The sequence below is a fragment of the Poeciliopsis prolifica genome, unplaced genomic scaffold, assembly GCF_027474105.1.
Source record: "Poeciliopsis prolifica strain line A6 unplaced genomic scaffold, Auburn_PproV2 SCAFFOLD052, whole genome shotgun sequence".
Classification (NCBI taxonomy): domain Eukaryota; kingdom Metazoa; phylum Chordata; class Actinopteri; order Cyprinodontiformes; family Poeciliidae; genus Poeciliopsis; species Poeciliopsis prolifica.
The window spans coordinates 1,306,950-1,330,537 of record NW_026562427.1 but is presented as its reverse complement, the minus strand read 5'-3'; the positions used below and the strand labels follow the sequence as shown (position 1 = coordinate 1,330,537).

The following is a 23,588-nucleotide window of genomic DNA, read 5'->3' as shown; positions in this document are numbered from 1 at the left end:
ATCTTAAGCACTTTAACAGTTTTCTCTGAGGGTTTTCTGTGTGCTTGTTCAGTCCCACTACTCTGTCTTTGCTGAAAACCTTGCCCTCACTATGATGCTGCCACAGCATATAGATTGTTTTTTTCACGGTGATGTGCAATGTTAGTTTTCCTCAACACTTTTTTTTTTAAATTGTTGCATAAAGGCCAAAACAATTCACAAAATTATCAAAGATGCACTTTGCAATTTCCACATTTTTAATTGCGAAAGAAATCGTCATTTGTTTCTCCCACCCATAATTATGTACTGCTTTTTGTTGTTCTAGTTTATGAAAACCAAATGAAATACATGCAAGTTTTGAATAAAGACGGGCAAAAAACTGGAACAAATTTAATGAGCATAAATAGTTTGGCAATGTCTGCAGTAATTTGTAGATTCATATATTTTATCTTTATTCAATGTTTTTTTCAACTCCTAACTTGTTTTGGAAGCAAGTTGTTTATTAAACTAACATCTTAAAAGCTGAAAGGCCTTTGCTGAAATGTTTAATGATCCATAACAGAAAACTACCCTTGTGCCCTGTTAGGTAACACACTGTGAACCATTACTTTATTTTTTTACTGACGGGATCTCTCACTCAGACACACACACTTTGTTGGTTCGAGAACGACACTGTGTTCCAAGTTATTATGCAATTATTATCAGCCAGACAAGGTATGAAAACATTAGATGAAACTCATGGTGTGGTCACCATCCTCCTCTGACCTCGACCCTTTTGAGAACCTTTGCAGTTTCCTCAAGAAGGAGATCTGGGGGTGAAATGCAGATCATGTGACGGGTACCAATCATCTACCAGCCTGCCTACACTTTGTTTAAAGCTTCTAGTGTTACTATATTGGTTGTTTACTATTCAGTTTTTACTAGAATGACTTAAAGGCCAAGCGTTGCCACAGAGCTCAGCGTGTGATTCGACACAAAACGAACCAGTGACTGGAGTTAAAAAAAAAAATAAAAAAACTCATTTTACCTCCCATTATGCAATTTTGTTAAATTTTTATTTTTACAGCTTTCAAAATAGTTTTCAATCTTCTACTTTGCCGCCACCAGACGTCACACTAACGTGTAACCTCTGAAGGGTTTGCATGAAAACTACAACTCCGTCACTTGAAAAAATTAATATATAATTCAGCAATAAAGACGTTTCTGGTGTTTAAACAGCTCTGCCTGCTTCTGTAATGATTCTGCTAAACTGTTGTCTCCCTCCTCTGCTCCCTTGTTTGTGAAAACTTTGGTCGGGTTGTCAGTCGCCGTGGCAGACACAGTCCAGTGGCTTTTGATGGCCGGCTGCCAGTAGGCGCTGGGAACGCTGGGAACACTCTGTTCAGCTCTGTCAGACAGCTTCATCAGTGTGCCTGGTGATCCTATGTTGTGGTTTGGTCACCTTTTTGTTTGTTCGTCTCCGCTCCGTTTTTTTTTTTTTAGCGTTCTCAACTAAAACTAAAACTGGATCATTACAAAATGTGCAAATAAAGGAGCTTTCAGCTGGAAGGTGACCATAAATCTCTTTGTCACGCATCTGCAGCAGATAGATTCAGAAGTTTGAATGCAGTCTGGTGTGAAAAGATGATACAATTAAAAAAAAACCAAAAAATTGTTTTTTCTTTTATATATATATATATATATATATATATATATATATATATATATATATATATATATATATATATATATATAAAACAACAGACAAAAAAATTTTTGTCTGTTGCTTTATATATTCACACACAAGGTTGAATGAAATATGCAAAGATTTTAAGCCATACAAAAACTCCCTCTTAAGTCTGGTTAAAGGAAAGTTTCACTTTGACGATTTCAGGGAGCGTCTCGTTCAGTTCCAATGGAATATATGATCAAATCAGTAACAGTGTACGTCATATAAATCAGTTGAGAGTGGGAGTTTGCTTTGTTTATGGAAAAATGGCTGGTTAATTTTTTTCAGACTTGAGGTAAGGACAATTCCAGATTCTAAATGTGCATTTTCTATTACAATACTGCTGAAGAATTTAAGAGAAAGTCCTCTTCTTCATAATTCTGCTTTCTACAACACTCCAGTTGTTCCAGAAGCAAAAACAAACAAAAACAAAAAATCCCAAACCCTCACCATGATGCTCCCACCACCATGCTACTACACTATCACACCTCAAAGCCTCCGCTTGTCTCTCAACTTCTCCACAAATAACTGCGTGTGAGTGTCTGTGTGTGGCTTCTCCGCATATAACTCGTTCTTTATCCCGTCTGACCATGAAACTTTTCTCTGCTTATCCATGAGGGTAGCCGCAATTTGCAGCATTTTTTTGAAGGTGTCAATTTTCTCCAAGCCAATGACCCTCAATTTACTGTGGCGATGTGACACCACTTTTTCAGTACCGTTTACACAAGGATTGCTTTAGCCGTGATTGTTTCTCTGAGATTGACCCATTAATATCTTTAATAAATTAATCAATTCAAACCTAATTCTTTTGGGTTTTTTTTCTTTCTATCAGTAATTGAATTTGCTGTATAATCTTTCTACCCTGAGCTTCTGAATGCAACCGAATGACTCAATTTTCCCCTTATCGCGTTTTAGAAGGAGTGTCTGTGTGTGGCTGGCAGTCATTGGTTTATTTTAGGTCTGACACTTTAGTCATGCAGACAGTGTTCTCTGATCTGGCACTACAAGACACTTTTCTTTTGGCTCCCTGCTTTGTTATGAGCTTGAAGACCACCAAGTTCTTTCCCCGCAAATTAAATGTTACATAATTTCATACCGTAAAACGGTAGTGCGGCGCTGTTGCAAGTCGCAGCTGATTCACATACAGCAAGAGAACATGTGAGTTCATGACGTTTTGGTATTGACTCTGTAGTGTGTTTGCTTAATAGGCGGAGACATGTTTGCTCCTGGGCTGTCCTGACAAGCAAAACCAAAAGAGCTGCGCTTCCAAGACTGCAAAGTCTGCAAAGTTTCCGCCAGCCTTGGTTCTTTGATGCACAAACACATCAGCGCCGGATTAAGGTTTAAAATAGAAGTCAGAGACCCGCCTATCATTATGCGTGACCTATGATCGGGTAGATTGTCCTCAACAGTATAAACCTGGTTGGTGATAAAGGACTTCTGTGAAGCAGTGTTTGGTTCGTCCATGCAACAGGAAATACTTATGTCTATAAATACTCTGATTAGCATTGGAAAAACAAGATAAAATATTAGGTGGTTAGAATAGCAATTTTCTTTTTTTGTGACTTATTTAAAAATACCAGATTTGCTTCCTTTGCAAGATCAAACCCACAGAGACTGTAAAAACAAAATCAGCTGTATTTCTGTTGTGTGATAATTGTAAACCAAACCTTTAAGAGATTTAAAAAAAAAAAACTTACTTACCTCTTTACGCTACATAGGATGCATGGTGCTGTGGGCTCCTGGTCATAAAGAACGGTTGAGATTGTTTAGCTTCCTGCATGTTGTCTGATGGGATCTATGGAAGTGGTTTCTTGATGTTACTGGTGAAACAGTAACCAGACCTGGGTGTTAATTCGACTAAACAAAGTGCAGTTAATCATAGTTGGAAATTATACAAGACCAGAAATTTTATTTTTACATAGGATCCATCAGATTTGAATAGTTTTTTTTTCTTTTTCTTTAATCAACAAAATCATCGTTGTGTTTACTTGCTTTATCCTTATCTGATAGTATATCTAACATGGAACAGTTTTCGGTATGGATAACTGGAACATGTTTTGAAGAGGGAGGTTGAACAGATGAACTTTTTGTTGGTGAGAAAACTGGAGAAAAAAAAAAAAAGAAACAGGCCTGGTCACCGGGCATGCAGCCCGGTGGAAAAACAAACACTTATTGTGAAGTGATCAGTCGAGAGTGCTGTGCTGAAATAGGAATATCATGAGATTGAGAGTGCGAACTGGGCCTAGCCAGTTGCTGGGTAGCGCTGGATCCTTGTCAGCGTGTTGCTGCGCTTTCAGCCTGAAGCCACATTGGTCAACACTGCTGAAAAATAAGGCAGGAAAAGGATAACTGAAAATGAGTACAGGCCAAACTAAAAAAGGCCCATTAAAGCAGGGAGGTGAAAGAATCAAAGAAAGGGGATCGATTTCCTCATTGGTCATTACATTCATAGATACAAACAGAAACATTATCAGATTTAAACCTTCTTTCATAAAAATCATCATCCCAGCAACATAGCTAAATATTTTTAAAAGCCTCTTCATCAGTAAAGTATGCCCTCAGGTTCTAACAATAAATATTTTTTCATAGTCGATGGCAGAGGTAACTGATCGACTCCTTGCTGACAAAACCCTCGCAGTCCGGCTCTGACGGCACATCTGGTGAGATGCAGCAGGCTGCGTGGCGTGTTGGTGCAAACGGCAAACATCGAGTCGTAGAAGTCTTTATGTCGCTGCCGAAACAAAGAAACCCAAAGTCAAAGCGGAGTTTGTGACATTTAAGAAGGAGGCTGCATATGCGGCTCAGAAGGACCGGTCTACCTCATAGCAGTCATCGGGAATAGCCGCTCTCCACTTTCTTGTAGGTTTTAAATGTTCATAGGAGTTCACCAAAATTTCTACAACCTGGGGGTAGTCATAGCAGGACTGCAGTACCTGTCAAAAACATTACCCGTCATCCGTAGCCTTAAAATGTATTTCCACACTTTGTCATTCAAATTTCAGCCTGTCCCTTTTTTTGTGAACGGTTTGAAAAACATGTATTCCCTCCCGTCCACTTCACTCCTTGTTGACATAAAATCGTAAAACATAAACATGAAAGGGACATGACTTCCGCACGCGTTGGTACCTTGTGGAACTGCGGAGGATAGATCCGCGCCGCGTTATAGTTCAGCAGAAGCTGAAAGCAGACCTCAGGAATGGCCATAGGCCTGACTCCAGTCACTTTGAGGACGTATTGAATGGGAGCACATCCGTTGATGTCCATGGCTCGAACATCCGCTCCAGCCTCCAGCAGCATCTGCATCAGGACGTGATCGCAGTTCCAGGCTGCCATGTGGAGAGCTGTTTTATTATCCTCTTCCTTCAGGTTGGGGTCTGCAACAGAAAGGTAGGAGAAGAACAAGAAGAAAAAAAAGACTTTTCAGACGTTACAGCCTTGAAGTGGGATCCAGAACCGCTCACCCGCTTGGTGGTCCAGCAGAAGGCGACAAACGAAATGATGATCTTGGCTGTAGACTTGCTCCTTGGAGTCGTAAGCCCAAAAGGCTGCCGTCATTAAGGGGGTCTCCTGGAGAGCGTTGAGGGCGTTCACGGAGGCCCCGTGCGTCAGAAGCAACGCCACCAGTTCTGGAACCCCAAATCTGGCAGCTGTGTGCAAAGGCGTGTCCTCCTCGTTGTTGTGGCTGGCTGTGTTGACCTTTGCACCTTCGTAAGCAACGCTTATCAGTGAATGAACGTTTTCATTTACTCCGAGGCCGGTTCACCCGCATGCACCCTCGCAGTTCTACCTTTGAGGATGAGCTGCCTGGCACACTCCACAGACTCCCTGGTGATGCAGTAGTGCAAAGGAGTGTGACCACTCAGCGACAGGCTGTTGACCTTTGCCCCATAAGTCAAGAGCAGGGCCACACAGTCGCTGTTGGAGACCTCGCAGGCCACATGCAGGGGCGTCTTCCCATTGGGCATGTGGTTGATGGCCGCACCTTTCTGGAGGAGGACCAGCGCTGTTTCCACGGCGTTGTACATCACACACAAATGGATACCCATCGCCCAGGATTTCTCCAGCTTGTAGCCTGGCAGCCAGTATCCTGAACAAAAAAAGTCAGTAGAGCTTTTAGGAGTTATTAAAAAAGCTCATTTAAAGTTTTAATTACTATATTTACTTCAGGTGATTTAATGTTTGAGGGCTGTTAGCACCACCTAGTGGTTAAACTAGTGCAATACTATTATTATGGAGGGAAATAAGGAAAATGTCATTTTTACCTACCCTGTTTATAAGAGGCCAATGCCATATTGGGATCCTCCACCTCCAGCACTGTGTCAATATCAAGTTTGCCAGTGTTCAGAATCTGCAGGACTTCCTCAGCATTGTTTTCCTGCAGGGCCTTCAGGAACTTCTCCTTTAGCTGTTTGACTGCCAGCTGTCTGGAGCTCAATTCCTCCATGTAATCCTGCAGAAAGTCTCTCTGTCCTCCCAAATCAATAGGGTCAGAGTCTATTATTTTCCACAAAGCATGTATGAGGTTGGATATGATCATACAAACAGTAGCAATAAGGGAATCAAGAAGCATGTCAACCATTAGATCCCAGCCATGGGACTTGTTTGGGGAAGGAGGACGGAAATGAAGTCGAGGAAGACGGGAAGCGAGCGGCAGCAGCGTGTCGTCACCAGGGAGAAAATAGTGACTCCTGACGCGAGACATAAATAGAAAGCATAAAGGTCGGTGCCTGCTCATCGTAGAACAGCTGTTCGGCTGAGATGTCTGTCATTCAGTGGTATAAATAACCACCTTTCTGAGTATGTTAAGACCTCTGGGGAACTTAGATGATATATTTAATTTTTTTTTTTTTACTTTAACCAGATTATTTTCTGTGGAGATCTTATCTGGTAAAAAGTATTTTACTGATATCTCAAAAATCAGAAGGCACCAAACTTGCACATCAGTAATTTAGCAATGAAAACTCAGCATTTTGTTTCTATCTGAAATCTATACAGCAACCTCTAGCTAAAGTTTCGGAAATGTCTTTAGAACAATTTTTTTTGGTAATTTTTTCACTTTTTTTTTCTTTTTTTTTCAAAAAAGAAAAAAAAAAACAGATTATTTGCACCCCCAACAATTCCTGCAAAACAAAAGTGGCTTCTGTTGTTGTTTTGTTTATTATACTTTCTTTTTAACTTGATTAGTGTCCAGAAGCTTTTACCAAGTCATCTATGATTTCCTGTTTCATTAGGATATAAATGTAACGTGACACAGAAAGCTAATGTTCAAATTGTGAAAGACGACGCAACACACGGTCACAATACAGCCTCAAGAAATTGATTAAAATTTTCCATGTCTACAGTTAAAAAATTAGTAAAAGATGTTAAAAAAAAAAGATAGTACTGTGAAATACAAAGCTCCCAGCTCTGTTTATCTAGAACAAAACATATCCAGAACTCCCAGAATCAATCGCATTTTGTGATCACCAAGTCTTTTATTCCATTAATATTTTATACATCTCTGTTTGTGACATGTATTCATCAAATTTAACTGTGCAGATGTTTTCTTTTAAAACTGTAACACATAAAAAAACTGATTTTTAACAAACAGGATATTTATGATTAATAAAACTGTTTACGTTCAAAGAAAATCAAAAATAATTAAAGAGGAACAAAGAAATAACCAAGGCAAACTGTGGACAATGACTGCACATTTTATTTAGCGTGACAGGTTGCTACCCTTTCAAACTCTGCTCAATGCAAAAAATAAAAAATAAACAAAAATAAGAGCAGGGCAAAGACAAAAGGGTAAAAGCATAACTTATTGTCGGTGGCAAAGTCCTTTCACTCTCGATGCACACAAAAAGACAAACACTTCCAGATCAATACTTGAACCATCTGCATTTCTTTGGCCTGCCAGGAACACCAGGGCCTCATCCATGCATGGGATGAGTCAGCCCAGGCAAGCTCAATCAAACACGTAGAAAAGATAAAGAGTCCCGCTGGTGGCTCGGGGTCTCCTCAAGCTTCTGACGAACTGCGCAAACACACTGACACAATATAAAACAAGGCTTCTGCAGTATCCTTACGCCATATTGCTTTTAGTGTTTAACTGTACATACAAAAGAAATGAGTCCAAAGAGTCCAGTTTGCTGTGTATTCACAGAGGCTTACAAAATGTTTTCTAGGAATTATTCGTTAGCAGTAGCGCTGGAGCAGCATTGTGGTTGCAAGAGAAGAAAACCACAAGCACAACAGGAAATTAGTACTGTGTGTCCTTCTCTCTTTGGATGAACTTTTCATTTTCCGTTAGAGTTTTAATGGGAGGATTCATACATGATCTGGAAAAAGGGTATATTCGTACAATTCTGGATAAATCATTATTAGCTGTTAATAAAACTCTTTATCTTTATAAGCTAAGAAAGCAACAGATACATACTCAGTAAAATATATGAAGAGATAAATAATAGTGACTGGTGATGCTGGGACATTGCCTGTTCCTAATCTGTTAGCAGCAAGTCAATAAGGCTTCTTGAGCAGAACGGGCTTTCTCCAATCATGTGGCGCAAATCCTACAAAATGTTCCTTTGGAAACAAGAAACATACATTTCATAATCTTAAATAACATTTTAAATAACTGCAAAGCAACTTAACAAGTGTTGGTTATGGTTTCAGCTGTATGAGATACAGAATATGGTAAGACATTGATGTTAGAGATGCACCGAGAGAATGGCTAGTGACAGGAATCAGAATTTAATTGGTCACAAGGGATTTCCAACCAACTCAAAAATCCAATTTTTTTCCAGTTGGAGAATTCACAATATCTTGTGTTGCCTTGTTACCAGGTTGCGATAACAATAATATCATTGTAGAATCAATTTAACACCATTATACATTGACTTGTACAAAGAAAAGTTTACGTAAGTCAGCTCAACATACTTACCTAAAAGCTTATATTTATTTTAAAAAAAAAATGGAACTTTAGCAACTAAAGTTGATGTTTTTTGTGCAGACATGTAGCTACAGTCCTAAAATATCAACAATTTACTTACTGTTAGTCTCAAACTTAGTGGTGCGTTTTAGTAAACCACTGAAATATGTAGATTCAAGTCAAATCTAGAGAAATGTGGATTATTTTTAGATCCTGCAGAAATCAGGGTTTTTTTCTACAGCATGTCCAGCTGCAAGAGAGAGCAAAACTTTCAGCATGTAACAGGAAGGGTAAATGCACTGCAAAGCTGCTTTCACTCTCTGTCATTCAATATTCTGAATTTGGAGATGTTTTGTTAGTGTGCGCTAACAGTTAACGTTAAAGTTTGCTATTTTTGTAAAACGAAACATGCTAGCTGTGCATGTTAAGAGAAATAAAAATAAACCATTTTATTTCTGTCTTAAAATAATAGAACAGCTCTGATGGTGATCAACATTATCAAAGCTTTATCAAACTCTTTAAAATGCTGTTACATTTTCAAATTTGAACACAGCTAAATTTGGCGTTGACTGATGGAGCTTCAGAAAAACTGGTCGCCTGAAATTGGCGACCAGTGTAACGTTACAGTGTCAGGTATGATATCTGCATGTGAACCATCAAAAAGAACAACAAGAAAGAATATAAGAGAATTAGCTTAGCATTTGTTTCGACACGCACACAGAAGCAGGGAGAGCTCAGGAAGTATTCAACTACTCTAGCATGTCTAAAGGCAGCAGCGGGGTTTAACTTTATTACCGACTTACAAAAGGAGGTCGAAAGCAGGTTATTAGTGGAGTCGGAGCAACATTATGCATATGAGAAGGAAGTTTCAGTAAATGAGCTTCTTGAGGATTAGATTAGGTTACAAATTCACTGCTTGCACAGTACCTGAAAATCACTTACAAACCCAGTCCGGTGAATACAGTACGTCTTTTATCAGTCAAGCTGCTTTTCGGCGTATAATGTCAACATTTCCAGTGTTTGCACTTCCAGTGTTCTCCAACAGATCTTCTTCTCTCTCTGTTCTGCTTCCTTGGGTGGAAGAAATGAGCGTCATGGAGACACCCAGTGGGGGGGAGTTGAGGGATGTCCTTTTAAAATCGACCTCGCAGACCTAACCTGCTTCACAAAAACAGTAGATTCTGCTCATGTAGGTTTTCACAAGTCTATTAAAATGGCACGTTAGACGAATCTGCATTTGTATTTATCGCTGTACATGAACACGTGTTTTGTCTATGATGATATGGGAGGAAGATGAGATGAACGTCATCACAGATTGACTCTGGATATGAATGAATAAATAAAACCCAATTTACAGCTATAAACAGCAAAATAAATAGAACTTAATAACTCGTCAAAAAGGGTGAAATTACAGGATGGACGGGGGAGAAAACTGGGAAAATGACGGGCAGGATTCCACCAACCAAAAGCTAGTTTTAGTTTTGGTATGCCGGGGGAATAGATCACTCAGCCCCTTCTGACGGTCAGCTGTGGAGCTCCAACTTTGAGAACTACAGAGCAGGCGTCCCGCTGGGTTTCTACGAGGGACCTGCTGACCTTCTGCTCCGCGAGATGCTGCTCCGTGTGGCGCTACAGTACAACAACAGGTCGGGTTCTTTTCACACCGTGGAGCTTTCTTTGCATGCATCCTTCTGCTGCTGCTGCTCCAGCTCTTTCTTCCTTATCTTCTCACGTTGTTTCTCCACTTTCTCCTGGTTGCGCCGGGCCTTCTCCATCAGAACTTTGAGGTCTTTGATTTTTTTCTTGATCAGGGAGCGGTCCTGGGAAGAAGTCACTCCAAGAGTCTGAAAAAAACAACAACAAAAAAGAACATTGGTTTATTTTTTTTTAACCTGAGATTGTCAGTTCTTTTAATACAGCTTAATCGAAACGTTGTTTTTTAAAATTCGGCTTGTGGAGAAATGCTGTTTATAACAAAAGCTTTCAAACACCCAACATGTGTATAAATACATTGTCTACCATAAACTATTCATTACACAGCGATCGAAAGAAATGTGGCATCAATAAAGTTTGGGCAGAACTCTGTTACGGCTCTGGAAAGAATTAGTAGAGCTTATTTAAACTGGTTGGTTTCCAGGCATGGATCCAACATTTATGCATGGTTTATAAATTTTTATTAGTGTTAATTTTGGGGCTTTGGGGAAACTGTTCCAGAAACGTTTTAGCATTGTTCATCAATTTAAAGAAAAAAAAAAAGAAGAAAGTCATGTCAAAAAATTCAAAGCTATACAATTTCACACGATTGCGTTGGGTTAGCCATCACTGGCAGACGAAGGAAATTTGGCTCAATATTATTTGAAACTGGAAGATGACGGGGCATGAGTGTTACTCTCCCGAGCTAAGCAAGTTTTTCCATGACTGTGACGTGGCAACCAACGAAAAAAGCTTCTGGCTTGACTGAAATTTGTGTCCACTTATGTAGACAAACCAAAACCCTTCTGGGGAAAAACATTTTATGGTCAAATGAGACAAACACGGAGCGATTACGCTGCGGTGACTAGAAACGGTTTGAATGACTCGTGTCAAGGCACTCTGTTAATTCTCGAGCATGGTAGTGGCAGCATCGTGCTGTGTGACAGCACAGATGTTTGTGACTCCACAGAATGTGTCTTCAAAATGGGGGAGAGGAGCTTAAATACCGAGAGGGGTGGAAATTATAAAAGGGAACAAAAGAGCTAATTACAGGTAAGTGGATGCAGCTGGGAAGGGGGAACATTAGGGGAAAACCTGAGACCAATATGAACAGTAAACAAAAAGACGCGCCATTCAAAGAAAATAAATCCAAAGCATAAACAATAAGAATAAATTAAAGCGCACAAAGAATAAACTAAAATGACAAAAACATGGAAATAATAAAATGATCAAAATATAAATAGAAAAAAAAAAATTTCCAGATACATATATGACAGATTCTCCAGATTCTTCCATTTGAATTCAACTCAGAGGTTATATTTGAACACACTCCAACATACATTATGGATGGTTTAGGGACGATTGTCAATTCCTCCAGAAATATGCCAAAGGTTTATTGATGGATTATCTAGATCTGGAAACTCCTCTGTGACAATTATCTGTCTTGGAATGTGTTACATATTGATCAAAATATTTGTCAGGCTTTGTGTATATCATGTTGACCTTGTCCCCATTAGACAAACTTACAATAAATGCACCAAACCTGAATAATAATCCTTCCCATAATGAGTGCATGAAAACTTCTATCTTGAATAAAACTGCTTTGGGATTGAAATGGACATGAATTCATTTGATATTTTGTTATTCTCATACTACTGATGCATTTATGCTTCCTGTCAAAATGTTCTTTTAGGCCAGAAACACAAAGTCACCTTGAGTTCAGCACTGTCCAGCCGCAGCAGCTGCTCCCCGTCGATGTTTTTGGCAGTGAATTCTGGGATATGGTGTTCTAAATTGAGGCCTGTGAGCCAGCGCGCCACTTGCTGCGAGGTCCAGTCCGTAATGCTGCGGCTCTGCCACTCGTGCTGCTTCGAAGACTGCGCTTCATCAAAAATCTAACATTTCACACGATATAGAAGCGGATTAGATGCAAAAAGATTAATGAACCAAAACGGGATTAAAAATGAGTCCAGATGAAACAAGCAGCAGTTAAATTAACACAAAACACAACACACACTCACAAAAAACATTGTTCAAGCACAATATGGACACAACAACACGCATGAGCTCTACAGGCCAGCAGCTTTAGTCTCACCTCATCGTCTATCATATCCAGACTCTGGACATCGCAGCAGAAAAAAATAAATAAAAACAGGACTAGTATTGTTAACAGAGCAGAAATTAGTTAAACTGCAAAAACAGAAGAGTATCTAAAAAAAAAACCACACACACACACACACACACGCCCTCAAGCAATCTTCCTCCAAAGAGGAAGAGAGTATTTTCCAGGTGTATTTTTTTACCTCATCCGAGGACAACACTGGGGTGTGTGAGCGCCCCGACACTTTGGTGGCGCTGAGCAGACCACTGATCTCCACCGAGCTGCTGCTGCTGCTGGCGCTCAGGTCGTCGCCAACGTTTGGCGCCTGTATAGTCAGAATTGCACTTAGTGAATTTTGCAACAGGAGCCAACTGGCTTTGAGACAGAATTTAGCTGATTAACTGGAGTATTTTAGCTTTACTGCTGGTTCGGTGCAGTGTTATTGGTGTAAAGTAACTCGATGTAGCATTAGTGAGTGGATAGTCGAATCAAGGATGCGCGGCTGGAAATGAGGAGGGGGGAAATCAGCACAACTGCATATCAGGTGATAAACAATTGTCTTCTGATGAAAGCTTCCTAAATGAACTGAAAGTACAAATAAATTCAGATTGTTCCATGTGTCGCTACAGTGCTCCGCTAAAATATTCCCATCCCATTGAACTTTTGGTCACATCGCAATAAACCACAAAGTATATTTCATTTTGCTTTATACACCATCACAACATATGGCATCATTACAGAAGAGAAGAAAAATAACATCTTTGTTTGTTTATGCTTCTAAACATTCTATTTCATTGTTATTGAATGGTTTATTTATGTAAGGATTTTTACCCTTATGCATTTCAAATACAAGCTGATGGCTGTGAGAGGCTGGAAAGGAGACAAGGTTTGCCTTCCTGCAGAAAAATGATCCCGGCTGAATGGCCCAGTCAAAGTCTAGACCTAAATCCAACTGAAATTGTGTGGCAAGACTGTTTACAGACTGTCTTCATCCCACCTGATGCAGGTCGAACTTTTCTTCTGTTTTTAAAGAACTGACAGAACATTTTAGCTGACAGAGACGCGCCTCAAACAGTGTATGTATGACACCCACACACAAAAAATGTGAACCAGTTCTTATTTTCATTCCAATTCCTATTTAGCATTACTTTGTGTACATCTATAACACACTATTTATTTAACATATATTGAGTTTGCCACTGGACTATTACAAAATGTGAAATGGCTATTCGCGAGGCCCTGAAAATAAACATAAATATGTGGGGGGTTTTTAGGAGAGAAAGCAAACTATTATAAAGAAAAATGACACATTATATCATTAGACGAAGCCTGAAAAATTAAATGGTTTTATTCAGCCCTGGGATTGATATTACTCCTGAACTGAGAGCAGATTTCAAAGACTGTCATGATCAAATGTAATAAAAAGATTTTGTCTTCTGCAGCTTAGAGGGATTATTTGAGCCTTGGCAGCATTTGAGCTAAAAGTCAGACTAATCTCCCGGGCTAAGACTCTCAGCTCTGTAAGTTAAATCTTCCCCTAAAAGCTTCTCATTTGCACATAAGTTCTGCTTTGATTTATCTTCTGATTTACACTCATCTTTAGATGAGCTCGTCCTCAAGAGAGAGAAAGAGAGAGAAAAGGACGGAGGTTGTTCAGGATCAAAAACTTAGTCTCCTTCATTAATATATTATTCACGTCCGATAGAAATTGTTTTGTTGCAAAGTCCCACATGCAAAAAAAAAAATAAAAACAATAATACAATGAGCAAAATTAAAGCGTTGATAACTGATTCTGTTTGTAGATAATGATTCGTTTAAGGTTATGCAATGATTCGTCTCTGATTTACCCCACAGAGAAACATCTTATTCCCCTTTTAAGTGGATAGGGATATAAATAACAAATCATGATCCTATACAATACCACATAATATGAGTAGGAGAAGAACTGGGGCCATGTAAGTGAGCTCTGTTTAACAGACATAAAACAATGGATTAGTGCAAAAATAAAAAGAGTTTTTAATTTTTCACCAAACGTGTGCAGAGAGCTGATGTAATTTTGGCTTAAAAATATCGATTAAGGTAGTTTTAGAAAACCTAAACAGGCCTCTTTTTGTTCAATTAATAATATCACAAATAAAAATTGTTTTGTAATGTCCTTTGTGCCTGGTTGCAAAAAGAACAATGATTCGTCGTTTCCGTAGAACAGAGGAAAGCTCATTTACCTTGTCCCTTGGTTTCGGCACACTGCCATCTGCTGACGGTTCTGTGGAACTGGAAGAGAAACAAGGCGATAAACAAAACAAGATGGATTTACAGAAATACTGAACAGCTGATGAGATGAGATCTTCAGAGTTTCATTTTATGTGATTACTTTATCATATCAACAAAGTTTGGCAATATTTATGCCACAATGCAAATCGCCCCAGGGTTTGCATAAATTTCTTCATAAAAAGCTGTAGTTTTTACTCTGCTCAATCTGCTTTCTGTTTAATTTCCTGCTGTCTCTCAGCAGTTGCTATTTATTTACTAATTTCTTAGTCGCCATGTATGTTCATCATCGGTGTTCATGACTTTTCAGGTCTCTGTTGCTGATCAACACATCTCCTTGGTCGATGTTTTCTCCCCAATTCTCTCCTGAACCAGATTTTCCATCTGCACGTTTTGCTTGCTTTGACTTTCCTAAAAACACTAACCTGATTTATTCTTTATTATTTTCTGCAACAGTAAAAGATAATAGGAAAATGATGAAGCAAACAAGATTTTCCTTTTGTTTGTTTTACCCAGGGTCTGGAGCTTGTCTGTGTTCGTCCAGGCTTGACTTTCCAACTGACTGAGAACCTGCGAAAAATGTATATTGAAATGAGAAAAATCCAAATATTGGGACACCCAAAAGAAGTACACCAGTAGATGAAGAAGCAGATGTACTGACCATGTTGTGTTTTCCTGGGGGAACCGTCTTTCGAATCGCAGCGAACCGATCCAAAGCAACTACGCGCTGGACTACCAAGTGCCTCAGAAATCTGAAGACACACCAATAAAGACGGAAGTAGGTCACTAAAGAATGATGATATAAGGCTAAATGGAGAAAATAGTGATGTTTGGTACAAGATACACTTATGCACCATCTGATCCAAACAACTAGGGCTGCACACTAATCTGACAGAAGTCTCTTGACATACTTCCCCCCCATGTCCAATTTCTTGTCCTCTTTTTTTTCTCTATGTAGGCGCCTTTGCTTCTGTGTTCCTGCCAGATTTCATCTCCACTTGCTCCCTTAATCTGGACTCCTTCCTGCTCTCGCTGAGCTAAGTGACAGCTTTAGCCAGCATCCAGAAAAAAAAAAAAAAAACTCATTGCTGATGTTATTATCCCGCTGGGCAGGACAGTAAGCTGTGACAGCGTCACACACTTCAATAAAGCAGCAAATTTATACACAGAAATTATTCTAATGAGAGACGACAGACACAGACGTGCAGCAATTCAGCAGCTTGAATGGCTGTGGATCATTTGGTGGATCAATTCTCTAGGTGCCGCTAGATAAAACTCTTGCGATGATGAGGACAAATGACAGCGTTTGCTTATACAAACCTGTCCCTCTTGGAAACTGACGCCGTCTCCTGTGCAGCCTGTCTTTATGCTGGATGAGTGGGAAGATCCTTCGTCGACTTCTAGAGTAGCACCGAAAACAGAAAACAGAGTAAAAACAGTGATTTTCTTATGAAAAGCTTCTGTCCACCGTGTTGATGCACCGTTGAACTTTCACATCATTAAAGAACACGTCAGCTGAGTGAAACTAAAAAAGCTTCATTGGAATTATTAACAGAGTTTTAAATAATTCTTTAGTCTACTGATCCCTTAAGTGCTAGTAGCACATGTGCCAACAGAGGGCGTCTTTTTCTCTTTGTCACATTTCGGCTCTGTCCTCCTGCAGAGTGCCGCCTGGTTCGTATCGGCTCAGATCCAATCACTCTAACCCCATCAGACGTGGCACTTGTTAGAGCCGACTCTGCTATGACAGATGTAACCACTGAAACAAAGCCAGCGGAGCTTAAAAAGACTCCAGGAGAAGAAAGTCGGACAGATGTGCTTAAACATGGATTACACCATTGTTTTGGTTGGCGGGAAGTTTTAAAGTGAGCTTTAGGTCAGGGGATGGACGCGTGTCCGCTTTCGGTGTAAGGCCGAACAAAACGATTGGTACCGAAGGCGGATATCTGGTCTGCTAAAACGTGCAAAGTCGAGCTGCTACACTGGAGTTGCAGGAGATGTGTTAGAGGAGAACAGAAAAAAAATTCACTTTCCATTTCACTAATTAAGTGACATCAAAGATAACCTGTCTTGCCTATTTTAAATTTACAGTGGCAAATTGTGGCCAATAGTTTAAATATGTCATCGTTACATCAAAAATATGCTTCTACAAGGTTTAAGAGGATTTTAGTTCAGTGATATATAATATATATATATATATATATATATATATATCACTGAACTAAAATCCTCTTATATATATAGATATATATATATATATATATATATATATATATATATATATATATATATATATATAGGGAGGAACTGTTTTTTTTCTCCCAACTGAACATAATATAAATTTTTTTGAGTGGCCCTGTTTCAGTGACTTATCTGTAGAGAAATGTGTCTGATTCTGCTAAAAGCAAACTTCTTGGTTTAACGTAAAGAATTTTAAGTCTTAATTTCCCAGGAGTATAAATTAGTTTGTGCTAAAGGTGGAAAAAGTAGTAAAATGTAGTGGAAACCAGTGCCCTCCCATAAAGACCTCTAGCTTGAGCCGCAGCTCCGCTCGGGCTGTGCTGCTGAGCGCTGAGCCTCTCAGAACTGTTGCTGTTGTTGTTGTTGACCTGGATGCCGTTCTGCTTCATCAGCTGCATTAACTCAGACTCCAGTGCTGCAATCTGTAGGAGAGAGGCACCGATCAACATTAATGATCTGCGGGCTTTTACCAGTCCTTAGAGCTCCGAAATAAACGTTACTCGGGTTTTGATTGGTTTGAAATCGTTTGCAGAAGATGAGCTGAGCTCGCGCTATATCTGAAATTAGTTTTTCTTCCAGATTTCCATATTACAAGATCTACGTTTCTTCTATTTTTCATCAGATTTCACTATGAAGTTCACTCTGGATACAATTTTTGACATACATGAACATGCAAAAAACACAAGAGGGATGGATGAACAGACAAATAAAACTGATGAAAAAATAATTGAGCACAGATGAACGGACAAACCAACAGAAAAAAATGGTTTTATGGACGGATCCACAGACATGAATGGATGGACTGAACTTTTAGAAAGCAAGAGAGTAAAAATAGCCTGGAAAAGCAAAGATTTTTCCACACTCAAGACATGAACATAATTTAAATGAATTCCAGACTTTTCCTTTTTTTAAATTTCCCCCCCCCAGTCTGCTTAGAAACACTGAACAGATTAATAGTTTTTGTTCTTGGCCTAATATTCAATGTTCATTTTTTACAATGCGCCGCAGCAGGACAGTAGGGACATGGATTCAGTGTGCAGAGTCATGACGGGGGTATTCAGGGTGACTGTCCATTCAGCCGTGGAGAAAATAACAAAACACAGAAAACAAGGGCAGGAAAAGAAGAAACAACACACACATAATATGAATAGCTGGCGTAGTCATGTATTTATTACTGTGACATAATCACACGGTGGGCCACCTGATCAGATATATTGATACAGAACCTTCCATCAGTGTTACACAAAAAATTTTTAATACTCCCGCAGTAACGATGAAAAGAAAACCGAGACTCATTGCTTGTTAATTATTTATGCACACAAACTTCTATCGAAATTAAGACATTTTCTTCGACAGAGATGAGAGAAGACGGATGGAGATAGTCCTGTTACCCTAACTTGCAGTCCCTGGATCTCAGCCAGGTGAGCTTTCTCAGCCTCCTCCAGTCGCCTCCTCTCTGCATCCTCCTTCTGGATGAACTCCACCTCTCTGGAAGTACAAGAAGCAAATGGCAGGGTGCCCGGTAGCTGTGTATTAACAAGTGAAAACAGGAGCTTTTATTTTATTTTTTTCTTTACACAAGTTAGGCTTTCAGAGCAACTAGCAATACAGCAAGATATTATACAATCACACACAACAAACGAGGTGCACCTCTCGAAGGAACGAATGGCTTCTTCCTCCCACTCTGTTTGCTTTGCCGTTGTTCTGACAACTCTGCGGCTCTGCTGCTGATGAGCATGGAGGGTTTTGCTTCATCAATTTGCTTCCATTTGGCCTGCAGAGGCCGAGCCAATTAGAGTCCCTCAGAGTGGTTCTGAGCGGTAGAGGTTCTGATGGGACTGACTGAAAGAATTATGGAACAGAAGCGCAGGAAGGTCTGAGTGCACTAGACTGCGAGCCCGAGTGGTCCAGGGCTCATGGTTCTCACAACAGAGATGGGATGCAAGTCAGCTTTAAAGTCTGGAGGTATTCATTTTAAACTTACTTAGATTTAGACACGTTTTTCCATTTTCTGAATTCTTCTCATTTCCCATTTCAAAAACCGGAATGTTTTCAGACTCCAATTAAAATTTTTTGAGACAGTTTCGGATGACCGAGCACAAAATAACAGACGTGAAAATACTCGAATATTGAGCCTGGATTTCATTCCTCTTTGCTCCACAAAACATCAATTAATGCAACAGTTTTGACATATTTGCACCATAAAATGCTGCCTTCAGATTTTTAAGTGTGGCTGATTTTATTTTTTTATAAAATTAGTACTTTTAGTACTTTATGGCATCTGAGCTCGCTAAGAACAGTTGCATTTCAAAATTCATCAGAGGTTAAGCTTCTCAAAAGACGATGGATGAAGTTGAAGGCGAAGTTAGAAATCTGTGCCTTTCAACTGTTTTAAAGGGATGAAACAACGTCCCATTAAGCCAATTTTCTTTCTTTCCATAATGCAAACACTTCAAAAGATTTCAATACTTTAAGTAGATTTAGACATGTCTGATTAACTCAAAATAAATAATTGTAAATAAAAAGAAAACAATACAAAATTCAGCAAAAAGATGACGTAAACGGTTTGTTTTAAATCTAGAAAGAGTTTCCTCGGTGTTCACTCACTTCTGCTGGAAATCCTTAATGAGTTTCTTGGCCTTGTTGTATTTCTTCTCCAGAGCCTGGTACTGGGCCTGGGCCTCCTTCAGATGCTCGTTGACGGTGTGGCAGAGCGTCTGCGCCTCGATCCAGTAGCTCTCCAACTTCAGCATCCTCTCCTTGTTCTCCTCGATGCTGGCCTTCAGCTGGCTCTTCTCCTTCTCCCAGCGCTGTTTCTCCTTCTCAACGGAGGCCAACTGTTGACGGGCAAAAAACAGCATTGTTTACATTATTTACTCATAGCCTCTCTGTTGAAATAATTTTGTGAGGATAATGAAAGTGTTGGAGACTTGAATAGGAGATATCAAAGTTCCTGCCACGGTAAAGACAGGTATGTTTCTGAAAATGATGTAAAATGCCATTTAAAATCTGCAGGATGTTATGGGAGGTGAAGAAAATCTGACCTGAAAGCTCAAATAACACCACTTTACTTTTAATGGTAAAGTGGAGCATCAGTACATGTTAATAGGCTTTTCAGGCACCACTTTATTCGATCACTTCAGCTGCCACCTCATTAATTCAAGAATTACTGAAATCAATTTGCATACATGCAAGAGCTGAAGCTTTCAGATGAGTGGCAAAAGCAGAAATAACGGCACACTTTAGCATTTAGGGACAGAAGAGAATCCCAAATAACTGTGTTGTGTTTCCACAGTTTGCCAAAGCGATGCTTGGGAGCAATAAATAAAGAGATAATGTACAAAAAACAAAGAGTAGAATGAGAAAGACCTGCACAGTCAAATGCATTTGTGTGTTTCTCACACATCTAAAGAACAAAACTTTGACAATCCTCAGCGTCTTACTCCACTAAGCCCACAAAGGTTTCAATCTCTTACCTTGTTTTTGAGCTTCTGGATCTCGGCCTCTGTCACCGTGTGCTTGATCTGGAGCTGCAGAGAGTCCAAGCAGGGCAAAAGTGAGAAACGTCAGAGAGGAGAGAGATGGCGGTCAGATAATCAAATGCATGGCTGCGCAGGCTCTCTGCTGTCGATCCGGTTTGAGTGGCAGAGGCGGCCGACCCTATCCTCCCAGCTCCCACTTTGACGTTTCATCCCAGAGGAAAGAATGGGGGGAGAAAAAACAAGCTAGTGAAACATTAAAAGCGGGGGGATTTTAAAATATAAATCTTTAACACATTGGATGGGCAGAGTTGCATATTTGGGTGAAAGCAGAATTGGGAGTAACGATGGAGCATTTGTAAAATCTTGGTGTAAAGTCTGGGGCTGCAATAAAAATGTTGCAACTTAAGCTCAGCAGAAAAAAAAACAAGATTAAAGTAATTACCAATGCACTGCAGGAGTTGGGCAAAGATACAGCACACGGATTCAAAAAGAACAAGCGAAAAACCCTGAGAGCAGGTTTTTTTAAATTTTCTTTCCTCTTGGTCTCCTCAGAAGCGCCCGCTGTGCAGTTGAAGCCATTTGTTAAACGTGTTATATAACCACTGTGGAACTTCACAAAGAGAAAAATGTGCCACAGCAGTGCAGTGATCAATCAATATTATCAGCCACTCAGCAGCCTAAAGAGTGCGACCGCGCTACCTGACAATAAATTAATGTTCCGTTTTATCGCCGTGGTTTTTTTCAGTTGAGCTTAAATTTCGGAGGCAGCGCTTCTTTCTTTGGATCTTGGATAGAAATTGTGCAGAGGAGTAACGTCGTTCTTTCCTGGGAGACACAACTAAACGTGGTCATTAGTAGCGATGACTGTATTCACACCTATAATCGCTCATGAGCCACCTGGGAATTTGAGAAGGTAAGCAGATCGCCTCTCTTGGCAAGAGCACAACACTGCAGAGTAAAACATAGCATTGTGTCATCAACTTGTGCTGCTTAATTTAATTTAATCTTCCGATAAACCAATTTACTTCGGCTTAACATTTATCCACAAAGCAATAACAAGAATTAAAACCAACTGTGCCCTGATATTTTTTCAAACTGCCTTCAGAGATGTTTATTTGACTGTGTAAGTGTTTAACTGTAGAAAGAGGGTTTACCTCTCTGAACTTCTGGTACAGCTTCGTGGCGTCCAACTCTGAAGGAGACAAGATCTCTTCCGTTTCCGGCAGATCAAACACCTCTATGCTCTTCTCGCCACCCGCCGTCGTTCCTGTTTCCTCGTCATCGGTGGCGTACTCCCCTGTCTGCTTTAGAAGAAATTAAAAGAAAAAAGATAAATAAATGTATTGTATTCATAGCCCTTGTTATCAATAAGACTGGAAAATGTACTATAAAGCTACATGGAAATTATTTGCTTTTTTGAACATTAGGAACTCTCAAAAAACATCTAAAGTGACGTTGACTTAAAATATGGGTACAATACTCTACCCCACTGAAATTGTAACATAGTTAAAGCTAAACAATGTGACCCATATTGTGACTTGACTTGATAGGTAAAAGAAGGAATGTTGTCAAAAATTATGCAAGATTTCACTTCAGGTTGCAGGTTAAACCTGCCATTATCTACAAATTGCAAACTGCTTCAGACATAGAAATAAATGTAGCTAGTCTTTGAACTGGGCACACCGGACACGTCCCATTACAGGGACGTTCCCATTGTTTTTGTTTTTCATTAAGGGCTGATGGTAAAGGGTTTTTTCCTAAATCTGCACTCAGCTCTGTTTCAGTTTCACACAAGTTTCACACAGGCTTGTAATGCCTGTTACGTAATGGTTTAGCAGTGTGCGTTGGTGTAAAAAAAGAAGCTTGAAAAATAATGCGAAAGAATCATGAAATAACATTCCACGAGTCAGCAGTGATCATGTTATTCTTGACATATACGAATGTCAAGGTTTTTACATTATGTCAAGCGCAAAGATACTAAGAAGGTAAAACTAGTGACGTCTGGAGGGACATATTTTCAAATGACTAAGATGCATCTCCGGATTTGACATTTATGTAAGCCATTACTGTGTTTCTTTGTGTCCCTCTCAAAACAACCCTGTAAATTAATGAACATTGGCATTGACTGTTACGCACTAAAATGGAGGGGTTGATTCAGTTTTTGGCTGATGACCAAGAGAGACCAATCATTGCAGTGATGTTTCTCTAAAGCTTAAAAAAGTCCTGACATACACTCTGTAGTGCACAGTTGGTTAAATTTTCCTTCTGATTTTTCTTCTCTTGTACAGGCATGATTCACGGTCTCATTATATTGACCTACATTGCCTCCTCGTCTCTTTTCCTGCTCTTCCCTGCACCTATATCCTCTATTCATATAAACAGAGGTCGGTCTGATTGGTTTGTGGCTACTGGGCCATCGTCCTATATTACATTCCCATATACCGTACTAACGATGGGATTAAACTCTGGACACTGATACTTTAAGTGAAGAAGGAGCTTTTCAGCTGGTTCTGACTTTGATTGTTTTAGTTTAAGTAAATGAGACGTAATTATACAGTAACCTCTTAATTGTCACAAGGACAATGGTTTCCTCTCGAAACAAATCCATCAACTTATATGCTATTTGGGGATGATAGGTAAGAGGTTAAGTTATTCCTTAGCCAAAAGCTATCATTAATACATAACGTACTGTTTGTAGTTTATTTGTCACATAAAAATCAGGTAAAACAAAATGAAGTTGATCATTTTTAGATGAAGGTTTTCCATGAACGCGTTCACAAGGCACTGTATATTTTCATGCCAGGAATGACTGAAATCTTTAATAAAAATCTGAACTTGTTTTATCAAAAGCCGTTGTGCAACCACATCATGACATATCGAGAGGGGGAAATACATGTAAAGAGATATTCAGGGTGCAAAAGTCTGACTGCGCACAGATTGGTGAACCTTCTGCTAATCGCCAAATCAGAAGCTTTAATGACACTTGGCAGTGTTGTATCTATGTCTTGTTATAATTTCACAAGTGCTAGATTCAGCATCAACAGTCTGAAAAGGAGATTCTTAAAGCAAAACCATTTTATACACAACAATCACCAGGGAAGGAAAGATTTCACACTGAATGGATAAAACACTATGCAGAAACACGACCAGACAGCAGCCTTTCTTCCGCATGCATTTTACATTTGCACTGATCTTTGCTTCTTC

At 39.5% G+C, this 23,588-nt stretch overlaps 2 protein-coding genes across 6 annotated transcripts in view; both read right to left on the bottom strand.

Annotated features, from left to right (window-relative positions):
* Positions 1-3,687: 3,687 nt before the first annotated feature.
* Positions 3,688-6,396, bottom strand: asb4 (ankyrin repeat and SOCS box containing 4). Its single transcript, XM_055058873.1, has 6 exons — positions 5,957-6,396; positions 5,478-5,777; positions 5,152-5,394; positions 4,817-5,064; positions 4,510-4,623; positions 3,688-4,421 (listed from the first exon to the last, which is right to left on the bottom strand). Exons 1-6 carry the CDS (start codon positions 6,390-6,392, stop codon positions 4,233-4,235), a joined length of 1,530 nt encoding a protein of 509 aa, XP_054914848.1. The 5' UTR covers positions 6,393-6,396; the 3' UTR covers positions 3,688-4,232.
* Positions 6,397-7,360: 964 nt separating this feature from the next.
* ppp1r9a (protein phosphatase 1, regulatory subunit 9A) overlaps positions 7,361-23,588 on the bottom strand; it is a 43,149-nt gene continuing 26,921 nt past the window's right edge. The window contains exons 7-19 of one of the 5 annotated variants that reach the window (XM_055058884.1): positions 21,539-21,688; positions 20,379-20,432; positions 19,510-19,739; positions 18,294-18,390; positions 17,189-17,324; positions 15,982-16,061; positions 15,323-15,413; positions 15,174-15,231; positions 14,616-14,664; positions 12,596-12,718; positions 12,388-12,411; positions 12,005-12,187; positions 7,361-10,444 (exon numbers count right to left, since the gene is read on the bottom strand). In XM_055058884.1, coding sequence (XP_054914859.1) covers positions 10,259-10,444; positions 12,005-12,187; positions 12,388-12,411; positions 12,596-12,718; positions 14,616-14,664; positions 15,174-15,231; positions 15,323-15,413; positions 15,982-16,061; positions 17,189-17,324; positions 18,294-18,390; positions 19,510-19,739; positions 20,379-20,432; positions 21,539-21,688 — 1,461 coding nt within the window. In that variant the 3' untranslated portion in view covers positions 7,361-10,258. The other 4 variants (XM_055058885.1, XM_055058886.1, XM_055058888.1 and 1 more) reach the window with 4 other exon arrangements.